General features: G+C 46.8%; 1 protein-coding gene across 3 annotated transcripts in view; it reads left to right on the top strand.

Annotated features, from left to right (window-relative positions):
- Positions 1–13,955, top strand: part of NUDC (nuclear distribution C, dynein complex regulator) — a 92,098-nt gene that overhangs the window by 25,827 nt on the left and 52,316 nt on the right. For all 3 annotated transcript variants that reach the window (XM_063954709.1, XM_063954707.1, XM_063954708.1), the window contains exon 5: positions 4,865–4,984. In XM_063954709.1, the coding sequence (XP_063810779.1) occupies positions 4,865–4,984 (120 nt within the window). The remainder of the gene's footprint in view (positions 1–4,864; positions 4,985–13,955) is intronic.

Here is a 13,955-nt window from a genome sequence, read left to right as displayed (position 1 = left end):
AAAGGACTGAGGCATTCTCAATGACTATGGAGGAATTTCTGATTTAAATTAATCCCTCCTGTGCAAGCATTAAGCAATGCGAACAAGTCGATTAAGAGAACCATCCTCATCTTACACAAAGGAGGAAGGGGGTCTTATTATAGATAGAGGCAAGATACTTAAGTCTGCCTTAGATCAGGAGTTTAGATTCCCTTATAGAAGCGGTTATAGAGACCCTAAACTTCAGGGAGTAAAAAGTTAAGGATACAGAGAGTTTTCGATTGATTCGTATCCCACAATCGTTGCCAGTAGTGCTCCCTATTCCTTGAACTCTCTAGACTCAGATGGCGAATGCTTGGAAGTAACCTGATAAACGCTTTCAAGTGCCAAGGAGGTTTGAATTTAAGAATCCTTTATCAAGAAGTGTAATGGTTAAATGGGAGGTGCCGCCTACTGGGCATTTTCAAACAAGGAAATGTCATCTAGGCCTAGCGTGACCGCCTTAAAGGATATGTCAGGTCGCACACTGCATCAAAACCAATTTTTGTACCAGCACATTGTCACATGGACTGGGCGTAAATAAGTAGCATGGAGGAGGTTTCTCAGTAAGCAGAGCATATTCGAGAATTAGCTACTTATATGTGACAGGCTTCAAAAGACGCTCATAAAAGAACGTCCCGCATCTCGGTTCCTGCCATTTCGGCTAGAAGAATTTTATGGCTCAGATAATGTTATTTGGTCCCGAGTTAGACAAGTGGATTTCGCAGGCAACTGCAGTGAAATCTACCTTTCTACCTACTTCTTACTCGAGAACCACTTCACACGTTAGTGGAGAGTACTCGAGACCAGTGTTTAAATTCACTCGTTCACTGTCGTACCGAGCCAGGAGAGGTTTTGGAGCAACAGACTTGTGGAACCAGGGGTAGGAGTCGTTCAGTGTCGACACCCAGAAAGCAGAACAGACCTGCTCACAAACCCATGGCATGACAGTCTCTCTGCTCAACTCTGATCCCCCTTGGTGGGCGCAGTATTGGAAGATATTTCCCAGTGACAGGATAGACTTTCAGAAACGTACACACAGTCCGTTTTTTTACAGCACGAGGGATTAGGTGTCCGTTGCGTGCAGTAGCATTACAGGCGGCAAATTCAAAGACTCCTACATACAGAGGGTTATATCGCCAGTCCCAGATTCTCAAAGTGGAACGGGATTTTATTCAAGTATTTTAGTAGTGCAAAACCAGATGGGCCGGTCAGACCATTACTAAGTTTTACAAGTTTTAAACCAGTTCCTAACGGTTTGCTGATTCAGGATGTAGTAAATCCAGTCAGTTATTGCAGGTTTGGAACTAGGAGAGTTAATGGTATCCATGGACATAAGGGATGCATTCATGCATATCCCGGTTGGGACCCTCACCAAGCTGACTTAAGATTTGCACTGGTGCAGGATCCTTTCCAAATGAAGGGTCCTACCATTCGGTCTATCATCAGCCCCAGGATTCTCTTACGAGGATCAGGGCAGTAATGGTGGCAGGATTGAGACTATCTCCTGATCAAAGCCTCCTCTCAAGAACGGCTCATCAAGGATGCTCAGACATCTTATCAACTTCTCATTCAACATGGGTAGATGGTGAATTTCCAGAAACCTAACCTTACACCAATGCAACGGATTCCATTCCTAGATCTCATCTTGGACACAGTAAGATTGAGGGCTTTCTTACCAGAGAACAAGATCCAGGACCTACAGAGGCTAGTGACTCAGGTACTGAGGACTCAGACAGTCTCCCTGCACTTCTCTGTGCAACTTCTCAGGATGATGGTGACGTCTTTCGAGGCTCTCCAGTACAGCTGACCTCACTTACGACCATTCCCAATGAACCTTACTGCTCAGGGACCAGGGTAACATTGGCTCCTGCATTGAAGGATCTGAGTTCCACAAGAGATACGGATCTCCTTAATTGGGTGGTCGTTCCACTAAACCTTGCAGCAGGCAAGACTTTGAAATTTAGGATTGGAGGATTCTCACAACAAATGCCAGTCTCAGAGGTTGAGGAAGCTGTCCTAGAGACCCATAATTTTCAGGGCAAATGAACTTTACTGGAGAGCGGGTTACCCATAACCATTCTCTGACTGAGAAGCGGTTTACAATTCGCTTCTCTTAGCCGAAGATATAGTCAGCGGTCAACAGTGAACCGGAAAGCAGATTATCACAGTCGCCAGGTCTGCATCCAGGCGAGCGGTGCTTACACAGATCTTCGACATGATGGTGAGTAGATGGGGTCTACCTCAGGTGGACCTGATGGCGTCTCGACAAAATCATTAGCTGCCCAGGTATGTGTCCAGGACAATAGATCCAGCAGCAGCGGAAGTGGACACGCTGACACTTCCTTGGTGTTACAGAAGGGTTTACATTTTTCCACCTTTCCCACTCATACCCCGAATTCTCCAAAAAGAAAGGGGTAATACGACAGCGAGTATGGGCAATTCTCATAGCACCAAGTTGGCCCCGTGGAGGTTGGAACTCGGACTTACGGGGGATACTAACGGAGGACCCTTGGCGGTTACCTCGGAGGGAGGACCGGCTATATCAGGGGCCGTTCCTCCACTCAGACCGGAACAGGCTTCGTTTAGTGGCGTGGCTGTTGAGACCCGGATCTTAAGAGTGAGAGGGATACCAAGAAAGGCTATTCCTAAAGATGATTGCTGCTAGAAAGCCGGTGACACCCATGTACGACTGCAGACATTAGAAGAAGTACATGGACTGGTGTTAGGAATATGGGTGGAATTCGACGAACGTCCACTTACCCAGACTTCTACTAGTGTTCACTCTAGGCTGTTTTAGCAGGGTCGCCGCGCCCTGCCCGTTTTTTTAACAGGCAAAACCCGCCCTGCCCCTTTTGTGGCGCCCTGCTAGAACAGCCGCCCGCTCCCTGCCCTCCCGGCGTGTATAGATGCCGTGCGCATGCGCGCGGCATCCATTCACATCATTGGGAGAGGTCTGGGGGAAGCCCAGCACCGACGGAGGTGCTGGGCACGCCCCCAACAGTGACGTCGGCGGCCACAGACGCTCTCTATAGTAGCGTCTGTGGGCCACGTCCCCTAAAATGACAGAGGCGTGGCCACCCCCTCTAATTTGCGTGGCTGCGCCCCCATTTCGCCGCTTTGCATGTGCCCCCCTGAGTCCGGCGCCCTGCCCCTTTTCACTCCTAGAGTGAACACTACTTCTACTTTTCACTCCAGCTGGTCTAGATGAAGGACTAAGACTAGGTTCCTTGAAGGTTCAAGTTTCGGCCCTCTCCATCCTATTTCAACAGCGGTTAGCGTGCTTACAAGAGGTTCAAACCTTTTTTACAGGGGGTTCGGAGGATACAACCTCCTTTCCGTCCCCCCACTGCGCAGTGGGACTAAGATTTGTAGTTGAAATTTTTGAGATCACCATCTTTTGAGCCATTGGAAAGAACAGACCTGCAATATCTCTCTGGGAAGGTCACGTTATGACTTGCCTTGGCTTCGGCTGGAAGGGTTCCGGCGTAAGGAGCCCTATCAGGTTAGAGTCCTTTGTTAATTTCCAGCAGGATAAGGCCAAAACTCCGTACATGAGCGGATTTCCTTCCTAAGGTCGTTTCGGGGTTTCAGGTAAACCAACCGATTGTGGTCCCATCCTTTCAGGGATTCGCAGATGGGGACGTATTTTGGATGTTGTCCGAGCTTACGAATATACGTACAAGTTACGTCGTCCTGTAGAAGGTCGGACCATTGGTTTGGTCCAAAGAATGGTTGGCCAGCATCTAGGCAGTCTTTGTTTCGATGGAATAGCCTTGCCAACCGGCAAGCTAATATTTCCTGTGATAAGCAGTTTCCGGTTCAGACTTGTGCTCCTAATACCAGATCAGTGGGTGCCTCAGGGGCGGGTATTCGAGGTGTTTCCACTACTCAATTTTGCAGAGCGACAACGTGGTCTTCAAACCACACATTCGCAAACTTTTACGGGTTTGATACCTTGGCGTCCGGAGATTCCAAGTTCGGATGTTTAGTTTTGCAGGCCATCGACAGCACTCTCTCCCTTGGGGATAACTTTGGGACGTCCCCTACTGTATAAGACTCCAGTGTCCCCTAGTTGATGAAAGAGAAAAGAGGATTTTGGTACTTACCGATAAATCCATTTCTCTGAATCCTCTAGGGCAGACGTTCTCAAACTTGGTCCTCAGGACCCCACATAGTGCATGTTTTGCAGGTCTCCTCACAGAATCACAAGTGACATAATTAGCTCCATCTGTAGACCTTTTAAAATGTCAGTGCGTCATTAGTACACCTGTGCACTTGCTGGGTTACCTGCAAAACATGCACTGTGTGGGGTCCTGAGGACCGAGTTTGAGAACCACTGCTCTAGGGGACACTGGACGCCCGCTTCGGTGCTGTCAACCTGCTGTGTTCAAAGTTCTTGTTCAAACAGTTCGTGCAAACAGCGTTGGTTTTTCGGTTAAGAGTTTCTTGGATGCTGTTTGCTATGTTGTACGGTTCGGTTCCTCGCCAGGTGCTATAGTATCATGTCCTATTCTCTCAGTCAAATTTTTCAAACTGAGGGAGGAGGGATGTAAAGGGGGAGGAGCCGACTGTGCAGACAATGCTAATTTTAGATTATGCCACACCTCCGGTTGCAAGTTTCACACCCCTACGGTATAAGACTCTAGTGTCCCCTAGAGGATTCAGAGAAATGGATTTATCGGTAAGTACGAAAATCCTCTTTTTTTTTTTTTTTTCCGCATTACCCTGTATTTTACCAAGCCAGACCCATTCTTATACTTTGGTACAAAGAGAAGATGGATTATATTGATTTATTATATTGTCATGTATAATAGAAAATTAACAGTATTGTTTTACTGTGCAGGATGGAAATGATGAGGACGAAGAGGAAGATGAAAAAGACAAAGGGAAGCTTAAGCCAAATTCAGGCAATGGAGCCGACCTTCCCCACTACCGCTGGACACAGACCCTCTCAGAAGTAGATGTAAGTTATAAGCATCTACAAGGGAAAATCCTGTTATTAGATGTATGTGTGTGAACATGCACGTGTATTCCGCAGAAGTGTTTTCTTTCCTTAATTTTATTCATAATCCATCATTATGGGGCTGATTTAGAGTCGGGAGCAAGTCTAGCATAGTTTATACATGGAATAACCATTTTGTGTTGGAGGGTAGAAATGCAAGTTGTATAACCTAATGTAGAGTGCTAGCATGATCATTTGTAAAACTACAGAGTGCTTTTTAAGTGCGTGAAGCATGCAAGAAATTCTCCTGCATTCCAAGCAAATAAAAGCTTTTAATTTGCACCCATTGCTGTGCAGTATAGTTTGTTTGGCTACAATTTCTCCAACTGGCAGAGGAGATCAATCCATCACTGCCAGAACAGCTAAAAACTACTAGCCAACTAAGCTACTTTGGTTACAGTGTTTGCATTTGATTTTAAATCTGCCTCTGTGTGTTAGGTGAGATCAGGAACAATATCTCTGGACAAATGGCAGCTGCTATATTATGATAAATATTGCTTTGATACAGTATGCTAACCCTAGGGAATGCATATTGACTCAAATGGTTTTTTTTGTTTTTTTTTTTAGCCTTGGCACAGTAATTTTAGCTAATCTCTTAAATGCAGTGAAAGGGTTGATTTACCGCTCTGTTAACATGGTATCTATGAAAAAATAATCTGCGTAAGGTGACCACCTCTAAATGCTGTTTCCTATATCAAAATAATTACCCATAGTTTGCTTATACACAGAAATTTACTACACACCAAATTGGCTAAATGTAAATGTTAGGATAAATCATGATAGTATTAACATCTTTTTCATAATCATCCTGATTAGACTATAATTATGACAATTAAATAAATCAATTTTCAGATCACTTCAGTAAGTACAAATCTTGTAAGATTTGATTTTATTACGCATTAATAAGGTTGTCCTATCTCTGCGGTTATATGCGAAATCCAAACTGCCCAGAGAGCCTACTGTTTATTTCACATGGCCTCCTAAGAAAAGATTCCTAGTGAAAGCAGTACAGGTATATACTACAGCAGCTTTACTTCCAAACCGTCAACAAGTGGCTCTGGTATAATGCCAGTGTTACCTTGTAATGAGGTGATCCTTTCATTAGATATAACAAAGAGATGCAAGTTTCTAAAATGCAATAAAAGTTGAGGTTTGGCTTACTAGAAACATAGAATATTTACTGAAGAACATTTTTCAAATCTATATATTTTCAATCCAGACATGCTTGAAGGAGCACTAAACCCCAAACTTTACATTTTTACATGTTATCAGTCAAACGTTTTAGAACCGACCCATTTTTTTCTGTTTACTGAATTAAACACAGTTTAATGTCTCACTGTACTCTCAAATTAATGCAGGAAATAAAAAAAAAATCATATGATTATTTTGTTGAACAAAATATAATACATTTTTGACTGCACAAAGCAGATATAACCGCCAAACACACTCATGGCTTTTTGTTTCTGAAATGGCAATCAATATTCGAGAAGACCTTTCCAATGGTGATGCAGAAGTTCCCACAAATAAGCTGCACATGTAAGTTGCTTTGCGTTCACTTTTCTGTCCAGTTCATCCCAAACCAGATTGATAGGGTTAAGTCTGGAGACTGTACTGACCATTCCATGATGTGAAGTCTAAGGGGTGTGTATTCAATACCTGTCGGATCTTTTCCGATGGCAAGATCAGACAGGCCAGTATTCAATGCCGGGCCACTGCTTTCCGACAAGTCGGGAAAAACGGCCCCCTATTGAATAGGTCGGAACCCCTTCCAACCTAAACCTGTCGGTAGCTGCCGTCTTTCCGACAAGACGGCAGCTTCCGACAATGATTGAATACACCCCTAGGTTATTGTTGTTTTCCTCAAAGGTAGTTCTGACAGAGCATGGAGGTATGTTTTGGTGTATTATTTTGCTGTAGGATGACCCTTCACCAACTAAGCGTGGATCAGAGGTTATTGGCCCTCATTCCGAGTTGATCGCATGTAGCAACTTTTTGCTGCTCGTGCGATCAACTAATCTCTGCCTATGGGGGAGTGTATGTTAGCATAGCAGGGCTGCGTTCGCCCTGGACATACTTACCCCGTGCGACGGATCCAGCGATGATTGGGCCGGCTTTGAAGTCACACCTCCACCCTCCGTTCACCTGGACACGCCGCGTTTTACTTACCACTCCCCGAAAACGGCAGCAAACGGTAAGTTGACGCCCCGGAATGCCCTTTTGCTGTCCATCTTCTTGCGGTCGCCGCTGCGACCATTTTCTTCTCTGTCAGCATCGTTGCCCGGCGACAGAGCGCACATGCGCATTCCAGACTCGATCGCACCGCAGCGAAGAACCGCTGCGCGCGAACGGGTTGGGATGACCCCCATTGTGTAGTGCTGCAAACTGCTGTAGTAGCCCTTTTTGTTCAGACTGCCATTTGCTCTTTGCAAGTGACTGACTCGAGATCCAGCTAAAAAGCCTCTTACAGATTAAGACTAGTACACTTCCTCTTCAGTGTTTCATTGTTGGCATCACACACTAAGGAACCATCCTTTCACGTATTCAATTATGTATAACAACCTGTGTGGTGAACCATAGATTTCACATTTTTATTAGTCTGATCATATGATCTTCTTCCAGTCTTCAGTAGTCCACTGGTGGTGTTTCATGGCCCAAGCATCTTTCTCTAACGTCCTAGTGGATGCTGGGAACTCCGTAAGGACCATGGGGAATAGCGGGCTCCGAAGGAGGCTGGGCACTCTAGAAAGATTTATGACTACCTGGTGTGCACTGGCTTCTCCCACTATGACCCTCCTCCAAGCCTCAGTTAGATTTCGTGCCCGGCCGAGGATGGATGCACACTAGGGGCTCTCCTGAGCCCTTAGAAAGAAAGTATAGTTTTAGGTTTTTTATTTTCAGTGAGACCTGCTGGCAACAGGCTCACTGCAGCGAGGGACTAAGGGGAGAAGAAGCGAACTCGCCTGCTTGCAGCCGGATTGGGCTTCTTAGGCTACTGGACACCATTAGCTCCAGAGGGATCGACCGCAGGCCCAGTCCTTGGTGTTCGGTCCCGGAGCCGCGCCGCCGTCCCCCTTACAGAGCCAGAAGCAAGAAGAGGTCCGGAAAAACGGCGGCAGAAGACACCAGTCTTCACCAAGGTAGCGCACAGCACTGCAGCTGTGCGCCATTGCTCCTCATGCACACTTCACACTCCGGTCACTGAGGGTGCAGGGCGCTTGGGGGGGGGCGCCCTGAGCAGCAATAAAAACACCTTGGCTGGCAAAAATACCACAATATATAGCCCCAGAGGCTATATATGTGGTAAATACCCCTGCCAGAATCCAGAAAAAAGCGGGAGAATAGGCTGCGGAAAAGGGGCGGAGCTATCTCCCTCAGACACACTGGCGCCATTCTCCTTCACAGATCCGCTGGAAGGAAGCTCCCTGGCTCTCCCCTGCAGTCTACACTACAGAACAGGGTAAAAACAGAGAGGGGGGGCACTATATTTGGGCGCAATATATATATATATATATATAATATAAAAAGCAGCTATAGGGGACATAACTCAGTTAGTCCCTGCATTATATAGCGCTCTGGTGTGTGCTGGCATACTCTCACTCTGTCCCCCCAAAGGGCTTTTGTGGGTCCTGTCCTCATTCGGAGCATTCCTTGTGTGTGTGCGGTGTGTCGGTGCGGCTGTGTCGACATGTTTGATGAGGATAATGATGTGGAGGCGGAGCAGATGCCTTTAGAAGGGATGTCACCCCCTGCGGGGCAGACACCTGAGTGGATGGGCTTATGGAAAGTAATGAGTGCACGTATAGACTCCTTATATAAGAAAATCGACGACATGCCAAATGTGGGACAGCCGACTTCTCAGCTCGTGCCTGCCCAGGCGTCGCATGGGTCGTCAGGGGCTCTAAAACGCCCGCTACCTCAAACAGACCCAGATGTCGACACTGATACTGACACCAGTGTCGACGACGATGAGTCTAACCTGATGCCCACTAAGGCCATTCACTGCATGATTGAGGCAATGAAAGAGGTGTTACACATTTCTGATATAACTACAGGTACCACTAAAAAGGGTATTATGTTTGGAGAGAAAAAACTACCCGTAATTTTTCCCCCATCAGATGAATTAAATGAAGTGTGTGAAGAAGCGTGGGCTTTCCCTGATAAAAAATTGGTAATTCCTAAGAAGGTACTAATGGCGTTCCCTTTCCCGCCAGAGGATAGGTCACGTTGGGAAACACCCCCTAGAGTGGATAAAGCGCTCACACGTTTGTCTAAAAAGGTGGCACTACCGTCTCCGGATACGGCCGCCCTCAAGGAACCTGCTGATAGAAAGCAGGAGGCGATCCTGAAGTCTGTATATACACACACAGGCATTATACTTAGGCCAGCTATTGCGTCAGCTTGGATGTGCAGTGCTGCCGCTGCATGGTCAGATAAACTGTCAGAAAATATTGACACATTAGACAGAGACACGATCCTGTTAACCATAGACCATATAAAAGACTCAGTCTTATATATGAGAGATGCACAGAGGGAAATCTGCCGACTGGCATCTAAAGTAAGTGCATTGTCCATTTCTGCTAGGAGAGGCTTATGGACTCGCCAGTGGACAGGAGATGCAGATTCAAAAAAGCACATGGAAGTGTTACCATATAAGGGTGAGGAATTATTTGGGGATGGTCTCTCGGACCTAGTTTCCACAGCAACGTCTGGGAAGTCAGCATTTTTACCCCATGTCCCCTCATAGCCTAAGAAGGCGCCGTTTTATCAGGTTCAGTCCTTTCGGACCCAGAAAAACAGGCGTGGAAAAGGCGGGTCTTTTCTGTCCAGAGGCAGAGGTAGGGGAAAAAGGCTGCAACAAACAGCAGGTTCCCAGGAGCAAAAGTCCTCCCCCGCTTCTTTTTCCAAGTCCGCCGCATGACGGTGGGGCTCCACAGGCGGAGCCAGGTACGGTGGGGGGTCGCCTCAAAAATTTCAGCGATCAGTGGGTTCGCTCACAGGTGGATCCCTGGATCCTGCAAATAGTATCTCAGGGGTACAAGCTGGAATTCGAGGCGTCCCCACCCCACCGGTTCCTAAAATCTGCCTTGCCGATTGCTCCCTCAGACAGGGAGGCGGTGCTAGCGGCAATTCACAAGCTGTATTCCCAGCAGGTGATAATCAAGGTACCCCTACTTCAACAAGGCCGGGGTTATTATTCCACACTATTTGTGGTACCGAAACCGGACGGTTCGGTGAGACCCATTCTAAATTTGAAATCCTTGAACACATACATAAAGAAATTCAAGTTCAAGATGGAATCGCTCAGGGCGGTTATTGCAAGCCTGGACGAGGGGGATTACATGGTATCCCTGGACATCAAGGATGCTTACTTGCATGTCCCCATTTACCATCCTCACCAGGAGTACCTCAGATTTGTGGTACAGGATTGCCATTACCAATTCCAGACGCTGCCGTTTGGACTGTCCACGGCACCGAGGGTATTTACCAAGGTTATGGCGGAAATGATGATACTCCTTTGAAGAAAGGGAGTTTTAATTATCCCGTACTTGGACGATCTCCTAATAAATGCGAGGTCCAAGGAACAGTTGTTGGTGGGAGTAGCACTATCTCAGGAAGTGCTGCACCAGCACGGCTGGATTCTGAATATCCCAAAGTCACAGCTGGTTCCGACGACACGGCTACTGTTCCTGGGTATGATTCTGGATGCAGTCCAGAAAAAAGTGTTTCTCCCGGAGGAGAAAGCCAGGGAGTTGTCATCTCTAGTCAGAGACCTCCTGAAACCAAAACAGGTATCAGTGCATCGCTGCACACGGGTCCTGGGAAAGATGGTGGCTTCTTACGAAGCAATTCCCTTCGGCAGGTTCCATGCCAGAATCTTTCAGTGGGACCTGTTGGACCAGTGGTCCGGATCGCATCTTCAGATGCATCACTTAATAACCCTGTCTCCAAGAACCAGGGTGTCTCTACTGTGGTGGCTGCAGAGTGCCCATCTTCTAGAAGGCCGCAGGTTCGGCATACAGGACTGGGTCCTGGTGACCACGGATGCCAGCCTTCGAGGCTGGGGGGCAGTCACACAGGGAAGAAACTTCCAAGGACTATGGTCGAGTCAGGAGACTTCCCTTCACATAAATATTCTGGAACTAAGGGCCATCTACAATGCCCTAAGTCAAGCAAAATCCCTGCTCCTACACCAGCCGGTGCTGATCCAGTCAGACAACATCACGGCAGTCGCCCATGTAAATCGACAGGGCGGCACAAGAAGCAGGATGGCGATGGCAGAAGCCACAAGAATTCTCCGATGGGCGGAGAATCATGTACTAGCACTGTCAGCAGTGTTCATTCCGGGAGTGGACAACTGGGAAGCAGACTTCCTCAGCAGACACGAGCTCCACCCGGGAGAGTGGGGACTTCATCCAGAAGTTTTCCAGATGCTGGTAAACCGTTGGGAAAAACCACAGGTGGACATGATGGCGTCCCGCCTCAACAAAAAGTTAAAAAGATATTGCGCCAGGTCAAGGGACCCTCAGGCGATAGCTGTGGACGCTCTAGTGACACCGTGGGTGTACCAGTCGGTTTATGTGTTCCCTCCTCTGCCTCTCATACCAAAGGTATTGAGAATAATAAGAAAGCGAGGAGTAAACACAATTCTCGTGGTTCCGGATTGGCCAAGACGAGCGTGGTACCCGGAACTTCAAGAGATGCTCTCAGAGGACCCGTGGCCTCTACCGCTCAGACAGGACCTGCTACAGTAGGGGCCCTGTCTGTTCCAAGACTTACCGCGGCTGCGTTTGACGGCATGACGGTTGAACACCGGATCCTGAAGGAAAAGGGTATTCCGGAAGAAGTCATTCCTATGCTTATTAAGGCCAGGAAAGATGTTACGGCAACGCATTATCACCGTATATGGCGAAAATATGTTGCATGGTGCGAGGCCAATAAGGCCCCAACAGAGGAATTTCAACTAGGTCGATTTCTGCATTTCCTGCAAGCAGGAGTGGATATGGGCCTAAAACTAGGCTCCATTAAAGTACAGATCTTGGCTCTGTCGATTTTCTTTCAAAAAGAACTAGCTTCAGTACCTGAAGTTCAGACTTTTGTAAAAGGAGTGCTGCATATTCAGCCCCCGTTTGTGCCTCCAGTGGCACCTTGGGATCTCAACGTGATGTTGAGTTTCTTAAAATCGCATTGGTTTGAGCCACTAAAAACCGTGGATCTGAAATATCTCACGTGGAAAGTGGTCATGTTATTAGCCTTGGCTTCAGCCAGGCGAGTGTCAGAATTGGCGGCTTTATCATGTAAAAGCCCTTATCTGATTTTCCATATGGATAGGGCAGAGTTGAGGACTCGTCCCCAATTTCTCCCTAAGGTGGTGTCAGCGTTTCACCTGAACCAGCCTATTGTGGTGCCAGCGGCTACTAGTGAATTGGACGACTCCAAGTTGCTAGACGTTGTCAGGGCCCTGAAAATATATGTTTCCAGGACGGCTGGAGTCAGAAAATCTGACTCGCTGTTTATTCTGTATGCACCCAACAAGCTGGGTGCTCCTGCTTCTTAGCAGTCTATTGCTCGCTGGATTTGTAGTACAATTCAGCTTGCACATTCTGTGGCAGGCATACAACAGCCAAAATCTGTAAAGGCCCATTCCACAAGGAAGGTGGGCTCATCTTGGGCGGCTGCCCGAGGGGTCTCGGCTTTGCAACTTTGGTCAGCTACTTGGTCAGGGGCAAACACGTTTGCAAAATTCTACAAATTTGATACCCTGGCTGAGGAGGACCTGGAGTTCTCTCATTCGGTGCTACAGAGTCATCCGCACTCTCCCGCCCGTTTGGGAGCTTTGGTATAATCCCCATGGTCCTTACGGAGTTCCCAGCATCCACTAGGACGTTAGAGAAAATAAGAATTTACTCACCGGTAATTCTATTTCTCGTAGTCCGTAGTGGATGCTGGGCGCCCATCCCAAGTGCGGATTGTCTGCAAAACTTGTAAATAGTTATTGTTAACTAAAGGGTTATTGTTGAGCCATCTGTTGAGAGGCTCAGTTGTTTTCATACTGTCAAACTGGATATAGTATCACGAGTTGTACGGTGTGATTGGTGTGGCTGGTAAGAGTCTTACCCGGGATTCTAAATCCTTCCTTATTATGTCTGCTCGTCCGGGCACGGTGTCCTAACTGAGGCTTGGAGGAGGGTCATAATGGGAGGAGCCAGTGCACACCAGGTAGTCATAAATCTTTCTTGAGTGCCCAGCCTCCTTCGGAGCCCGCTATTCCCCATGGTCCTTACGGAGTTCCCAGCATCCACTACGGACTACGAGAAATAGAATTACCGGTGAGTAAATTCTTATTTTTCCTATTTTGCCATCTTAGCAATGGCTTTCTTACTGCCACCTGACATGTAATGCCTGCAGTTCGAAGTTGTTTCTTTAAAGGTGAAACTGAGATTTGCTTATTACAGCTAGTGTTTGCTATGTTCTAAGCTACTGTTCTGTGAGCCGCCTTGTCCAGGCTTTGGGTTTGCCAGACCTCTTCCTGTCCGTTTCCAAATGCCTTTTGATGGTGTAGAAAACTTTACTCGTTGACATCTTGGCTTTCTTTGCAATTTCTCTAATTGAAAGATGTACATGTTTAAGGGTTATACTGGTCTTTCTGTCTTCTTTTAGCAGATCTTTTCTCACCATTATAGTAGCAATATACTGCTTCCTAACTGTAATATTGTCCAGATAATGCTTCAGAGGTGTAATAAGTGTGTTCTAACATTGCTTTTATGCAGACGGGTTTTGTAATCAAATAATCAGTAGAAGTTGAGACACTTGTAGGAATTGTTTGCATCAACTTTCATTGTTTAACTTCCATTTCTGCAGAATAGCTCTAAGTTTTTAAATCATTAGTTGTTTCCTGAAAAAAGGCCTTTTTCCTTTTTTAATTCCTCCAAAA

The sequence above is a fragment of the Pseudophryne corroboree genome, chromosome 2 (assembly GCF_028390025.1).
Source record: "Pseudophryne corroboree isolate aPseCor3 chromosome 2, aPseCor3.hap2, whole genome shotgun sequence".
Taxonomy (NCBI): domain Eukaryota; kingdom Metazoa; phylum Chordata; class Amphibia; order Anura; family Myobatrachidae; genus Pseudophryne; species Pseudophryne corroboree.
Note: the sequence above shows the minus strand (reverse complement) of the source record. Positions and strands in the feature narration are given on the sequence as shown.